General features: G+C 44.9%; 1 protein-coding gene across 2 annotated transcripts; it reads left to right on the forward strand.

Annotated features, from left to right (window-relative positions):
- Positions 1 to 294: 294 nt before the first annotated feature.
- Positions 295 to 10,744, forward strand: LOC142582669 (glycogen synthase kinase-3 beta-like). Of its 2 annotated transcripts, XM_075692597.1 has the most exons (6): positions 295 to 694; positions 874 to 927; positions 1,004 to 1,389; positions 1,458 to 1,588; positions 7,767 to 8,254; positions 10,479 to 10,744. In XM_075692597.1, the coding sequence occupies exons 1-6, from the start codon at positions 607 to 609 to the stop codon at positions 10,616 to 10,618; spliced, it is 1,287 nt and encodes a 428-aa protein (XP_075548712.1). In that variant the 5' UTR covers positions 295 to 606; the 3' UTR covers positions 10,619 to 10,744. The 2 variants fall into 2 exon arrangements, with proteins under 2 accessions (XP_075548712.1, XP_075548713.1); XM_075692598.1 differs by lacking the exon at positions 874 to 927 and having other exon boundaries at positions 296 to 694.
- The last annotated feature ends 1,983 nt before the right edge of the window (positions 10,745 to 12,727 follow it).

Here is a 12,727-nt window from a genome sequence, read left to right on the forward strand (position 1 = left end):
AGCAACGGCAGCGTGTATTTTTTACATGCGCGAAACCAGACAAAATTATACGCATCATAGATAAGAATTCAACTTAAACCTCTGTCATAGCTCACTCTGGTAATGTACCATGAACATAACGCGGGCTAAAACGCTTGTACTTAAATTTTGGAAGCGTCTCTAATAAAACAGTCGCTTACTGCTCCAAGCAGACGAAATTCAGAATTTTTAGGACGAAAGCGCGGTTGCTAGGTGCGTGTGACGTCATCACGGAATTTATCCGACTTGTTTCGAAACTTCTCCGAGAACAGCCGACGAATCCCGAACACGAGCCGAGGGTGACGTTTAGGTCAATGCCTGTGCGCTGCGCGTACGGATTTACGTTACCGCCGGAGTACCGCTGGTTAGCGAAGAGAAACCCGGCGCCGTGCTACGGAGTCGAGTGGAGACCAGCGAACATGGTCACCCGGAGGCCCGAACCGGGACGAGGTCGGCCTCGAGTGACTGTGTAGGGCAGGCGGTGCGGTATCGACAGCTGAATGCTAGGCCTAAACAGAACTGCCGTCTGCCGAAGAACCGTGATGTAGAAGTCACAAGGAACTTTGATCTTCCAAAGCGTACGTTATAATGAGTGGACGGCCGAGGACGACTTCCTTTGCTGAAGGGAACAAGCAGCCTCAACAGCCGAATTTTCTCGCTGGAGTGAAAATAACCAGTAAGTACATCTCGTAAGCCTAACGCTCCTCGTAACATGGCGCAGCGCGGAGGGGCCGGTGACTCGCGATCAAAGAAAAAATAAAAAAAAAGCAGGGCGGGGGGCAGCGTGGCACAGCGCGTCGTCCTCTCTGTCTCTCTCTTGCATGCCCATGGGGATCGGGCATTGCGCCACGTTAGATTCGGATCTGGATCTGGCTACCAATATCATAAACGAGCTCGACCTGGTGCCCGGTAAGTGGAGGTGTCGCGGGCGCGGCGGCATCAGCCCCGGTTCGTGCGAAACTCCAGTGTCTGTGCCTCGGCGCAGGCAAGGACGGCGCCAAGGTGACCACGGTGCTGGCCACCCCGGGCCAGGGGCCGGACCGGCCGCAGGAGGTGTCTTACTGCGATACCAAGGTGATCGGCAATGGCTCCTTTGGGGTGGTGTACCAGGCGCGGCTGCTCGACTCGGGCCAGCTGGTGGCCATTAAGAAGGTGCTGCAGGACAAGCGCTTCAAGAACCGCGAGCTGCAGATCATGCGCCGCTTGGACCACTGTAACATAGTGAAGCTCAAGTACTTCTTCTACTCGAGCGGCGACAAGAAAGACGAGGTGTACCTGAACCTGGTGCTCGAGTACATCCCCGAGACTGTGTACCGGGTGGCGCGCCACTACAGCAAGTCCAAGCAGACCATCCCGATCTCCTTCATCAAGGTGAGCCCATTGCGCTGCTGTGTGTGCTGCTTGCAGGCCCGCTAATGAGTACTCGTCTTCTTGCACAGCTCTACATGTACCAGCTGTTTAGAAGTCTGGCATACATCCACTCTCTGGGCATTTGCCATCGGGACATCAAACCACAGAACCTGCTGCTCGACCCCGAGACGGGAGTCCTCAAGTTGTGCGACTTTGGCAGGTGAGCCGCTTTATTGTGGTAGGAACAGGCAGTGCAGAAAGTGACACGGATAACTGAGACACCGATAACTCTGCAAAAACTTGTCGCATCAGTGAAACACATACATACAGGGAGCAACATATTGGCAGCCAAGGGACGTGTTAAATAAACAGACCTGATGATTATGAAAAGTTTCATAGGAACCTTGTAGGGGCAAGAAAGTGTTGACGACCTGTCGCAGAGGCTGCTATGAGCATGTGAGCAAAGCATTACAGCACTGCATGCAGCTGGGAATTTGCAATCCCATAAGAAATATTGAAAGATCACTTGTTCTCATTTCCGCATTGTCATGCAACGTCATCTCAAGCAGCTGGACGCACCAATGCTGTTGGCTGATTTCATGATTTTTGAGCGCATTCTCAGTAATACCAAAGTGCTAATTTTGAGTTAAATAAGTGAAACATATGTATGTCCGTGATTTCAAAAAGAAAAAATTATTTCTTTGCACTGCTGGTATGCACCCGACAATTGTACGTACCTGTGTCTACTGCACATGGCCTCTGAGATAGCAGCAGTGTGCTGCATAGTGTAGCTTAGCATAGCATGCTGCATGCCTAGCTGCAACGAGCCCTTTTGCCACCATGATACTCAATTTTTGGGTGGGGCTCAGCCCTCTTGGGTTCTCCACTGTGTAGCTTCCAGTGTGCACACGTAAAACGAATAAAAGAGAGAAAGCCAGGCATTAGGTGCAATAACTCTCCTTATGGATGAACTGAAAAATTTTTGCAGCATGATATTCGTGAGACAACATCCTTTAATAGTCAAGCCATACTATGATTAGTTAAAAACTGTTCCATGCCTACTTTAAGAATGTGCAGAAATCTAAGATAGCACCATTTTGAATAGATAGATCACACCATGCTTGAAGTACATGTGTGTGGATTTTGTAGGTGCGATGACATGTGTAACCCTTCCCACTTTTCCGCTGTCCTCATAACAGTAAACTTATCCTTTACTGAAGGTTTCATCAGTGGTGACGTGTGGGTGTATGTGCTGTGAGGCACCTCTGGGCATTGATTTATAACCTGTGAAAAAGGATGACTATCAAATTTAGTGGTTGACAAAAGCTTGGTGCCGCCTTCCACAGTTGCTTTTCTACCTGCTAAAGCCTTCATTTACCATCAGCCTTGTGGCATCTGAGCATAACAGACAGAAGCATAGTGCAAGAATTTTCCCTTTTTTTTTTCCAGGTGTTGCAGCATAATTATTATTTTGTGTTGTGAGCACAGGCAGGTGGTATGGAATATCATCTAAATCCATGAATGTTAATGTGATGGGCTCTAAACGTTTTAGATTTTGGTGGCGATAAATACCGTGTTCAAATCCCTCTCAAGATGAATGAACATGCACTCCAGGACACGCGTGACCAAGTGGACTACACCGTGTTCCAGTTGCAAGCTAACATTTCTTGCATGACGTGGATGCCATGAAATTGACATGTCAGTCTCGAGAACTCGCACGAGTGATACGTGAACAGCACCAAGTTACAGGAGCTTAATTTTCACATTTGTTTTCACTACTTCACCTGTCCCACAAACCTTCCTTCCGCACACTTTCTTAGTAAAACGCGCAGAGTACAATATTCACAGTTATGTTACATCCTTCTTAGACCTTTAAGAGCTCAGTGAAGTATTTGCCCTTTATGTCAGTTATTCTCGCCAACTGGTATGTTGCTAACGTAAGACCCATTTTGTGTTGAAATATTGCAGTTTTCCATCAGCAGCATCTCCATGTACAGGGTCAGCCACTCTCAGTACGAACATGGTGCAGTGTGGCTATGCGCGGAGTGCCAGCACCCACAGCACGGCCTCGCAGAGAAGCTAAGTGGCGCAGGCGCACAGGGGTTTGGAGGCAGGTCTCCGTGTCACCTGCTAAAGTGCAGCACCATGCTTTAGCAGATAACACAAAGACCTGCCTCCAAGCTTCGATGCACGGCTGCATTGTGTGCACTAGCACTCTGCAGAGCAGGGCCACGTTCGTACTAAGAGTGGACGGCCCTGTACATTTTGAAAGTAAACAATCTCCTTGTATTCGTCATGCTAAAAACAGCTTTCCTTTGCTTAACCACAAAGATGAAGGCATAGCATCGTGTTGTGGATTGGCAGTTAATGCTTCACAGGGGAATTTTCATTGCCGGTGGCGATGAAACAGGCTAGATCAAATTAGTGCCAATTTCTTTATAAGCTGACGGCAAGAATGTAATTAAACCATAGTCATTCAGTCCTGCAGGCATCTGAATTCGAAGATTTTACTTGAATTGATTAAATTTTTAAAGGATTGAAGGCAATCTGTAGTGTAAAGTATGAGGGGTCTCTGTACGGTATGGGCTTTGTGTTCCATCTACTATACCTTCCAGTGGCAAGTGTGGTCAAGGATAACACGTTTATTTTGGCCACTTGGCCATGGTTCCCGATCAGTGTATGTAGAGATTCTATATCTTGTATGAGGTCCTATTGTCCTCGTCCTTCCTGGTAGGGCGTTTAGTGAGTGAGAGCGTTGCGAAAGTTGCTATGGAATACACTCCATGGTTCAAGAGAAATGTTCTCTTATGTTCAACAGAGCCATGCTTGATTGAGCATGATTTCTATTGAGCTGGCTCGATAGACATGTCTGTTAGCACTGTTTAGTTGTGAGAGGGGGCCAGGAGGAAATATAAGGAGGTAGGCTGCCTTCCTTTCATCTCCATTTAGAGCTGCCTGTGCTGAGAAAGAGGTTAGAACAACACATATCTCTACCTGTCCGTCACACCTGTACTTTCCATACCACGACCACCAGCACTTACAGGATACAAAACTGCTGCATTCATTATCTCACCTGACATGTGTTAGCTTAGTGGAACAGCTTTACAGCTGATGTTGCAGCTATGGCTTATCCTTGGCTTGGTATGCTTTTTTGCTATCCATACACTTTTTTGCTGCTTATGTTAGGGAGGTGTTAAATGAATCTAGGTTGTAAGATCGCAATACTAGAGTATCAGACAATTCACTTTAGCTGAGAGCAAGCGCTTTGTGTGTCTGAAAATAATGTATGAGATTCTCAATTTTGTGCACAGCTATGTCGAGGTAACATGTTCATGACACATTGAACACATCTCTGCAACTATGCCCATGCATACAGATTGGCCATAGTGTGATGCATGGGTAGCAAGTTAACGCTTATATTGCTGGCTGTGATAGTGGTAAAGTAAAATATTCTTTAGCTTCTGCGCTTCTGTGTTGAACGCGTCATGAATGGTTGGGTGGCTTTTTCGTACATGTTGTGGCACTGCTGTATCGCTTCTTGATTGTGTTCTGATGATGGAACGTTTAATGAATTTGCAAATGCAAATGACCAGTCCGAGCTCACATATTTGTACCGCGTCCATGAAAATGACAGCAGGCCATAATTATCTCCCAGTCCGTATAAACATGTTCCGAAGTATGATCTCGTAAGTCAAGAAATTTGAGTTTAGCCTCTTACTGCGTGAATTTGTTTTGCCAAAAGAAGAAAAAAAAAACATTGATTTGCACTTAGGCATGCTTGTACCGGCTTATGAAAAACTGAATAGCATCTTAGTGTAAATGTTCGTTATTTGACTTGTAAGGCGAACCTTCTCAAATTTTATGACATGATGTAAAACACTGAGGTAGTAACTGCAATTTGTGCACCTATAAACCCTTCAGTCACGGCAGAAACGTTTGTGGACATGGCCTATTTTCACCATTTCTGTGCAGTGGTTGTAAGGAATAGACAACGAACATTAAGCTTTGAGTAAGCTTAACATTATGCTTTCCTAATGTACACCCATTTCACTTCTGAATGAAATATATCACTACAGACGACCACTTCGGTGAAGGCACTACCATGTTTCACGGGATGTTTGAAGTGGGACATTTCGGTAATAATTGCGAGATCTTTTTTCTCCTTGTTGTAATGCTTGTACCCAATACTTAACCTGGGCATGTAATTTGAGCGGGTGAATCAATATATTTAATCAAGAAACACAGCATGAGTGACTGTATAGTAAATATTTATTTACTGTGTAATTATGATGGGTCACTATAAAAATGCATAGCCATTCTCCCGGAACCTTCACTATGTTCCTGCAGTCTCTGGCATCTTGGCATAAAAATTTATGGACACTCGGTTATAATTTGTGATTGAAGTTCAAGCTAACTATGACAAAACTTCACCCTGGTTAAATAGTTTGAGTGAGTAGTACTTCCTATTGAAGCAGTCTTGGCAAAGTTGAAGAGTTGGCAATTGTCTGATTTTTCTTATTGTAAAGGTATAAATAGCACATAAGCAAACAATGCGTGCACTTAGTGGTTAGCACATATGACAAATGTCCTAGCATGTCTCCTCCAAGATCTTAGCACATAGCTGGTGCCACATAATCTTGGAGGTCGTGCTGAGGGGCCTGCGCATTCTACGTTGTGTGTCACTTCCAGCGAACGATAATGGCATCAGTTTATCATCTTAATCTTCTCTCTCTCTCTATCTCTTTCTTTTAAAAAGTTTTGGTATCGAAAATAGCAAGCTTTTCATGATGCATCCACTCATATTTCAAATGCAAAATTTAGCACAGAAGCTTCCTATGTCTACACTATCTGAAATTAGGCTTCTTATGCAGTCTAAAATTTCATTGCAATTTGCCTCTAAAGGGACGCTAAAAAGAATAAGTTGAGCTGTATTGATCCATTGCCATTCTGGAATACCAAAGAAGCCACCCTTACCATAAGAGGTGGCTTTATATGCTAGAAAAAATGCTAGAACAGAAGGCTGGTGGTGTTGTCATCTTGAAGTTCTCGCACCATCTCGCCACGACATCATGAATAAGGACACCATTTGCTTGGGCCTAGCTAATCTTTTATTGCTTAAGATGGATTACATTAGATTTTAAAAGAGACAATGACTGGACTTGTAGATGTTCAAGGACTTTTACTGATTTGCATTAGCTGAAATATGGGAAAATATGTGGAAATCTGTGACGTCCCACTGATGAACCAGGACTCTTGGTTATTAGTGCATAAAATTTTAAAGAAATATAACTTTGACCTTCATTTTCTCTTTAGTAACCAACCTATTAACAATATTAATGCAAATCAAAGTTTCAAAATAATACTATATCAGCGTAAATTGATGTAGTGTTTATCTTTAGTGCCTCTTTTTATGTATGCAGCAGTGTGAATTTGAGGAGTGTTGACCATATTGAAAAAGTTAGTGTGCATTGCGTTCTATGTGAGAGATGACAAGCCGGCATGTTTTTGCTGGACAGCTGCATATGATGTCTGAATGCGGTTTTCTTTTGATTATGCATAGCATTTCAGTTCAGAAACTCAAAGCTATTATGTAGACATCAAGCTGGGCTATTAATATCTAGCATTAATCAGGCCGAATGAAGGTCCGTTCAATGGCAATTCCCAGCAGCACTAACGTTTTATTTGCACCTCTTGTTGCATCCATTGCATTGCTGAAGAATAAATTCGTGCAGAAGGCAAAAATCGTGATTTTTAGCATTGTCATTGCCTAGCATAGTCATAGAAAGCATAGTCATTGGCATAAATGTGGCAGCATCTGTGTGGTGAAGCTGAAGGGTGGCCGCATATCACCCCCTCCCCCCAAGAAAAACTGCTTTATAATTTTTTTCATATTTTTGTTTTTCCCATATTTAATGATTTTGTTAAGAATAGCATCAAATAAATTTGTGGCTTTGTTCATTGCTATGATACATGACCAGGTCATTCATCACTAAATTTTTTATAGAAGACCCCTTACAGTGCATTTACATAAGAAGTGGGTCTACTGCATGTATGAAATCATGTTAACGTAGTTTTCAAATTGAGAAAGAAAGTTGTCTTGGAAGAAATTGTGATGAGCAAGTGATAGCTGCAACTTGATGAGGAAAGGCATTCCAGTCTTTAGATGCCTGGCCAAAAAACATGGTTGAAATTGCGTTTGTGTGCAGGCATGGTTATGGCTACCTGATAAGTATGACCTGTGAATTTGATCAGCGTGATTGAGGGACAACATAACATATGTGGGTGATTAAAAGGCAAATAGGAGTAGCGATACCATTCAGATTTGGTGCTTCAACTTAGGCCATGGTCATGCTGTTGTCACTGCTGCAGTAAGGACTCTCTCTCTCTCTTTCGTTTAGCGCCAAGCTGCTAATCAAGGGAGAGCCCAATGTGTCGTACATCTGCTCACGCTACTACCGGGCCCCGGAGCTGATCTTTGGTGCCACGGACTACACGACCATGATTGACGTGTGGTCGGCGGGTTGCGTGCTTGCCGAGCTGCTGCTGGGCCAGCCCATCTTCCCCGGCGACAGCGGTGTGGACCAGCTGGTGGAGATCATCAAGGTGCTGGGCACGCCCTCCAAGGAGCAGATCCGTGAGATGAACCGCAACTACACGGAATTCAAGTTCCCCCAGATCAAGGCACACCCGTGGCACAAGGTTTTCCGGGCACGGACACCCCCCGAGGCCATTGACCTGGTGGCCCGACTCCTCGAGTACACACCCAGCGCACGCATTGGCCCCCTGCAGGCCTGCGCGCACACCTTCTTCGATGAGCTGCGGGAACCAGGCACCAGGCTGCCCAATGGCCGCGAGCTGCCCCCCCTCTTTGACTTCACGCCCCACGGTGCGTCTGGCCCTGGTTGTTTGTGGATGCAATGCGATGAAGCACCTCTGGCGTAGTGTTGCAAAGTCTTCAGTCTCAGTAGACCTTTTTCCTAATTATAAGCTGCTGCTCCGTACTGCATGCATGCTCAACTAATGTCAGCAGTCATGGCTCAAATCAAGACTGGAAGTGCTTACTGCACCTGCTTTGGCTTACACATGGTTTAGTCAACGGAGCCATATCTGCATTTTTCATATCAGAAAAGCAGACTGTGCTTGTGCACAGTGTTTGCCAAAATAACTACACCATCATTATTTTGGCAGACTGCCTAGCTTTACAGTTATGAAAGGGATCTGTTGCGTTGTGTGGCACTTCTTGACGTATTAGCGTGTAAAAAGAAGGCTGTGAATAGCGACAAATCTCGTGCCATGTCACATCTGTGATGTTTCATTTGGTTTCACAGAGTTGCTTGAAAAACAGGAAGTGAACAGTCTACACCTTATTGCCTTGGCAGAACAGTTCACAATAGTTAGAATACATTGACCCGAACCTCTGGAGGGAATAGAGTGGCACAAAGTAGTGTGTGTTTTCATACAAGGGCAGCACAGGGTTTTTTGGCAATATGGTTGATTGTAGGCTGTGCTTATCAGGTGCATACTGGGCATGATTTATATAGTTGCTCAACTTCTGTGATGAACATCAGAGGCCATAATTTTGTACCAATACTTTTTCATTTTTGTTCTTTTTACCTTTCATCATTGGTTCACATTGATGCCCCACCTCTGTTGTCACTGTGTTCAATGACTTGGCAGAATAGATCAGGGGTGAATAGAATCTAAAGAAAAGAACCCTTACAAGGTCACATCAAGGATTGGATATTGCATATGCTTTCAGAAGAGGGTATAGTAGTCCATGAAATTCACAGTGCGTTATGCTGATGTACTATGCTGGAGGATGAGTTTGTGCTGTCTTGATGCATATAAGCAGCCTCTTGGAGCATGAAACAAACAGCCTTCCTCTCTCTTCAGCGAACTACGGTGTGCAGTTGAGCTTCTTTGTTTTTCATGCCAGCCAGTGACAAGTTTTTGTCTAAGCCTAACTAGCACTGTTTCTTTCAGAAACAGCAAATTATTTTAGTGCTAATTGAAGGAAGATCTGTTCACAGCACCCCTGTGATGCTTAGAAGGCCAAGAAATCACTTTTCCAAAGAAAACAATGGTACTAGCAATGAGTTCGGCAATGCAAGGCAGTGCACTATGTCCCAACAATTGGAGGTGTGTGGTAGCTAAACAGTTCAACACCTTTTTTTCTGTGAGCGTAAGAGCCAATGCTGAATTCAATGGGCAGTGTATGTGATTAGCACACTGCAGAGCAACTGTGCGCATTGGGAGTTGTTTGGCCTACACTGAGCTGACATTTCTGCTACTTTGTTGTCACCAGATGTTTTTCATTGCCATGGCTACCTAACAGCCATCGCAACACTGGTGGAAGTTGCTACACGCTTGAGGCCCAATGCTGATATCACTGCAGAGACATGTGCTATAATTACTCGGTTCTCATATGCACCCAATTTTCAAGGGCTTAGAAAAAAAGAAGATAAATGTGCACCTGAATGTGACATGCCTCCGATACATAAGAGATAACAGCATGCCCTCTAATTTTGTAATCAGAAGGAACATACAGAATTTACCTTCGCACATCATCGTCTCCGTTTTCGCTTCATTGGCCACAGATACCAAGCATACAGGGGTGTGCTTGGTATCAAGTGATCACTTTTAGAGATACTGCTATCACTTTTGCAAGTCTCTGCATCGGACTTATCGAATAAGTCCGACGGCATTCCTGGCACTGTGTGCAGATAGCAAGCTTGGCACAGTGCCGGAAATGCTTGAGCCGAAATCTCATGAAAGTGACAGTATCTCCAATTTATTGGCTGAAAGTACCGCACAATATAATGGTCGAGCACAAAATGAGCCGGCAGCAACCTTCACTCGTGCTCTGTCGCCATGTTGCGATGACGATGATGCTGTCCGATAGCTCTCATGGTGGGCTGTTGCCAAAGTCACAGACATAGTTTTGGTTTTGTATCCTACTTTAACACGGAGGCAATTTTCAAACCCATTTTCCCTGAAAAAGAGGTTTGCCTTAGATTTAGGTGAATACTGTATGTGCACCAAAAAGAAAAATTGGCCATGGCAACATACAGTTGCAACGATGCTGATGCTCCTCTCTCCCCTGTGTGCAGAGCTCTCTCTGGAGCCACAGCTGAATGCCACGCTGATTCCGGCGCACCTGCGAGGTGGCGAGGCTGCTCCCGCAGCGGGGGCAGCAGGGTCGTCATCTGAGCCGGCCGAAGCATCCACCTCCAACAGTGGCCCCGTGTAAATAAAGTGTGTGTGTACATAGGCGTGTACATACCCTGCGGGAGGAGGGCCCCCCACACCCGCTATTTATTGTGTGGCATTAGAGTTTTAGACGTGTAGCGCCAGAAATAAACGTTTCCCATCTGCCTCCTCTGTCCCTTGACCCTTAACAACTTGCTCCTCCTACACAGAGGTTGGAATGGGCAGCTTTCGTTTCGGGTGGCATGGCTGTTACGTGAAGTGCAGGGGTGTTTCAGTGGGAAGAGGAGAGGTTTGCTTGCTTCCGCAGAAATTGAATGACCATGACTGAATGCACTGTGGCTTGTCTGGTGAACTGGCACCGTTGGTTCAGAAGTGCTGATAAGTGCTCAGCGGTGAACAGAAGGTGTGGTGGTTCCTCTGACCCCAGGAACGACTCTGAACAACCAATGAGAGATTCAGTGGGCACATATGGCTTGGAGCTGCTGCTTTATTGCTTTTTTTTTTTTTTCTTCCTTGCATTTGTGCGCCGTTGCCACTGTTGTACTGTGAATGTGAAACTATGTGGCAGTCCAGCCATGTCGGCGAGTGTGTAAAACTTTAGCACGTGTGATAACTCGGGCACTTTGCACACTGTGGATTAGCACGGAAGAGTGGCCTGCCCGGTCTCGGAACTGGCAAGCGCATCACCACTGCTTGCAGTGATCTGGTCAAGGAAACGTGTTTCACTTAATCTAGGGATCAGAGATCATTCCACATTCACGCTCTCTCTCAGTTTTTCCAACTTGCACGTGCAGGAGTGATTGCTGAGCTGTTTGAACTCCTTGTCTTCTAATCTAGTTCTTGTATCCGGCCACCTGGCAAAGGCTGTAGTCACCATAAGGGTATGTGTGTGTGTGTACGAGCGAACCAGAGCTAGGAACTTGTCAAGAAATCATCGTTAGTGGTCATTGGGGATTTCGCTAATAGAATTTGCACATGCCACTGTGCTGGGATTCCCACATCATGTGGCCTTTTGCTCGACATGTGTGGCAGAGTTGTAACAAAATTAGTTGAACAAGAGTGCACAGATTTCAATTCATTAGCTCTATATAGTTCAATATATCATACGTATTCATTATTGAAAGAGAAAAATTGTTGGCTGCAGGGGGAACCGTGTGCACTTTCCCATTTCTGTTAGTGACTGCCTGCTGTGCGTTTTTGTGTACTTACACTTTTGCCTACATCTTTTTCTATTCAAGCGAAGCACCCATTTTTTCATGAAGTCCTTTATGTGCCTGTTTGAACAGTGCGTTCACGTTTCAGGCGAAGAACCACATAACATTGTATTGCACTCGGCAGGCGGTTACGCAAGAAATTTCTTGAAGCAACTTTGCCAATTTTTCAATATTTACTACATAATGCCTTACTGGCAAAGCAAGTATGTGCAATTTGCGAGGCATTAATTATGGACTCGTGTAGACTTTGCCACGCTGACTTTGGAAGGATTGTCGCTTGAACTTAGCACCCTGTTGTAAATGTTTGTTTTTGTTCAGGTTTATTTAAATGTGTGTATTTATTAAAAAAACATTCGTTCTTTGAATGTTTGCTCCTGGCAACGAATGCATTTTTGTCTTTGTATCGGCAGCGGCAGATGCACATAGACAGTGGGGAATTTGCTAACACAGCTGCTGCTGCTGATGGCATGACCTGCATGCAGTGTTTGCATGCACAGGAATAGACGGCTCAGTGGCATTAAGGAAATTTTAGCGCAGCGCTTGAAGTCCAAGAAAGTGAAAAGAACGGTCATTTACATTTCTCTGGGTATTTTGAGCATGGGAAGCTCCGTGACATCAATAGCTTTGTGTAACTTACACAGACAGTTCTCATTGGATGTGAAACAGGTGTACATTACTTCTTTCTTACCTGTGCGACATTGCTGCAGCCAAAGATTTTGCATAGTCTTCTGACTGCGTTCAGAAGTACGCGAGTTTCCATGCCAGCTCCTCTGTCCTCTGTTGTTCATCTAATCCAACAAATCACGCTTACTGCCTGTCATTTAGCGTTGGCTGATGATATTCAGCCTAAAACCCCGTACCCTAATTGAAAACTTCAAAAAAATTTTTTGGTTTATTGCTCGTGGATAACACTGTTCATAAAGGGTTGAAGCACC

Source organism: Dermacentor variabilis, chromosome 5 (genome assembly GCF_050947875.1).
Source record: "Dermacentor variabilis isolate Ectoservices chromosome 5, ASM5094787v1, whole genome shotgun sequence".
NCBI lineage: Eukaryota > Metazoa > Arthropoda > Arachnida > Ixodida > Ixodidae > Dermacentor > Dermacentor variabilis.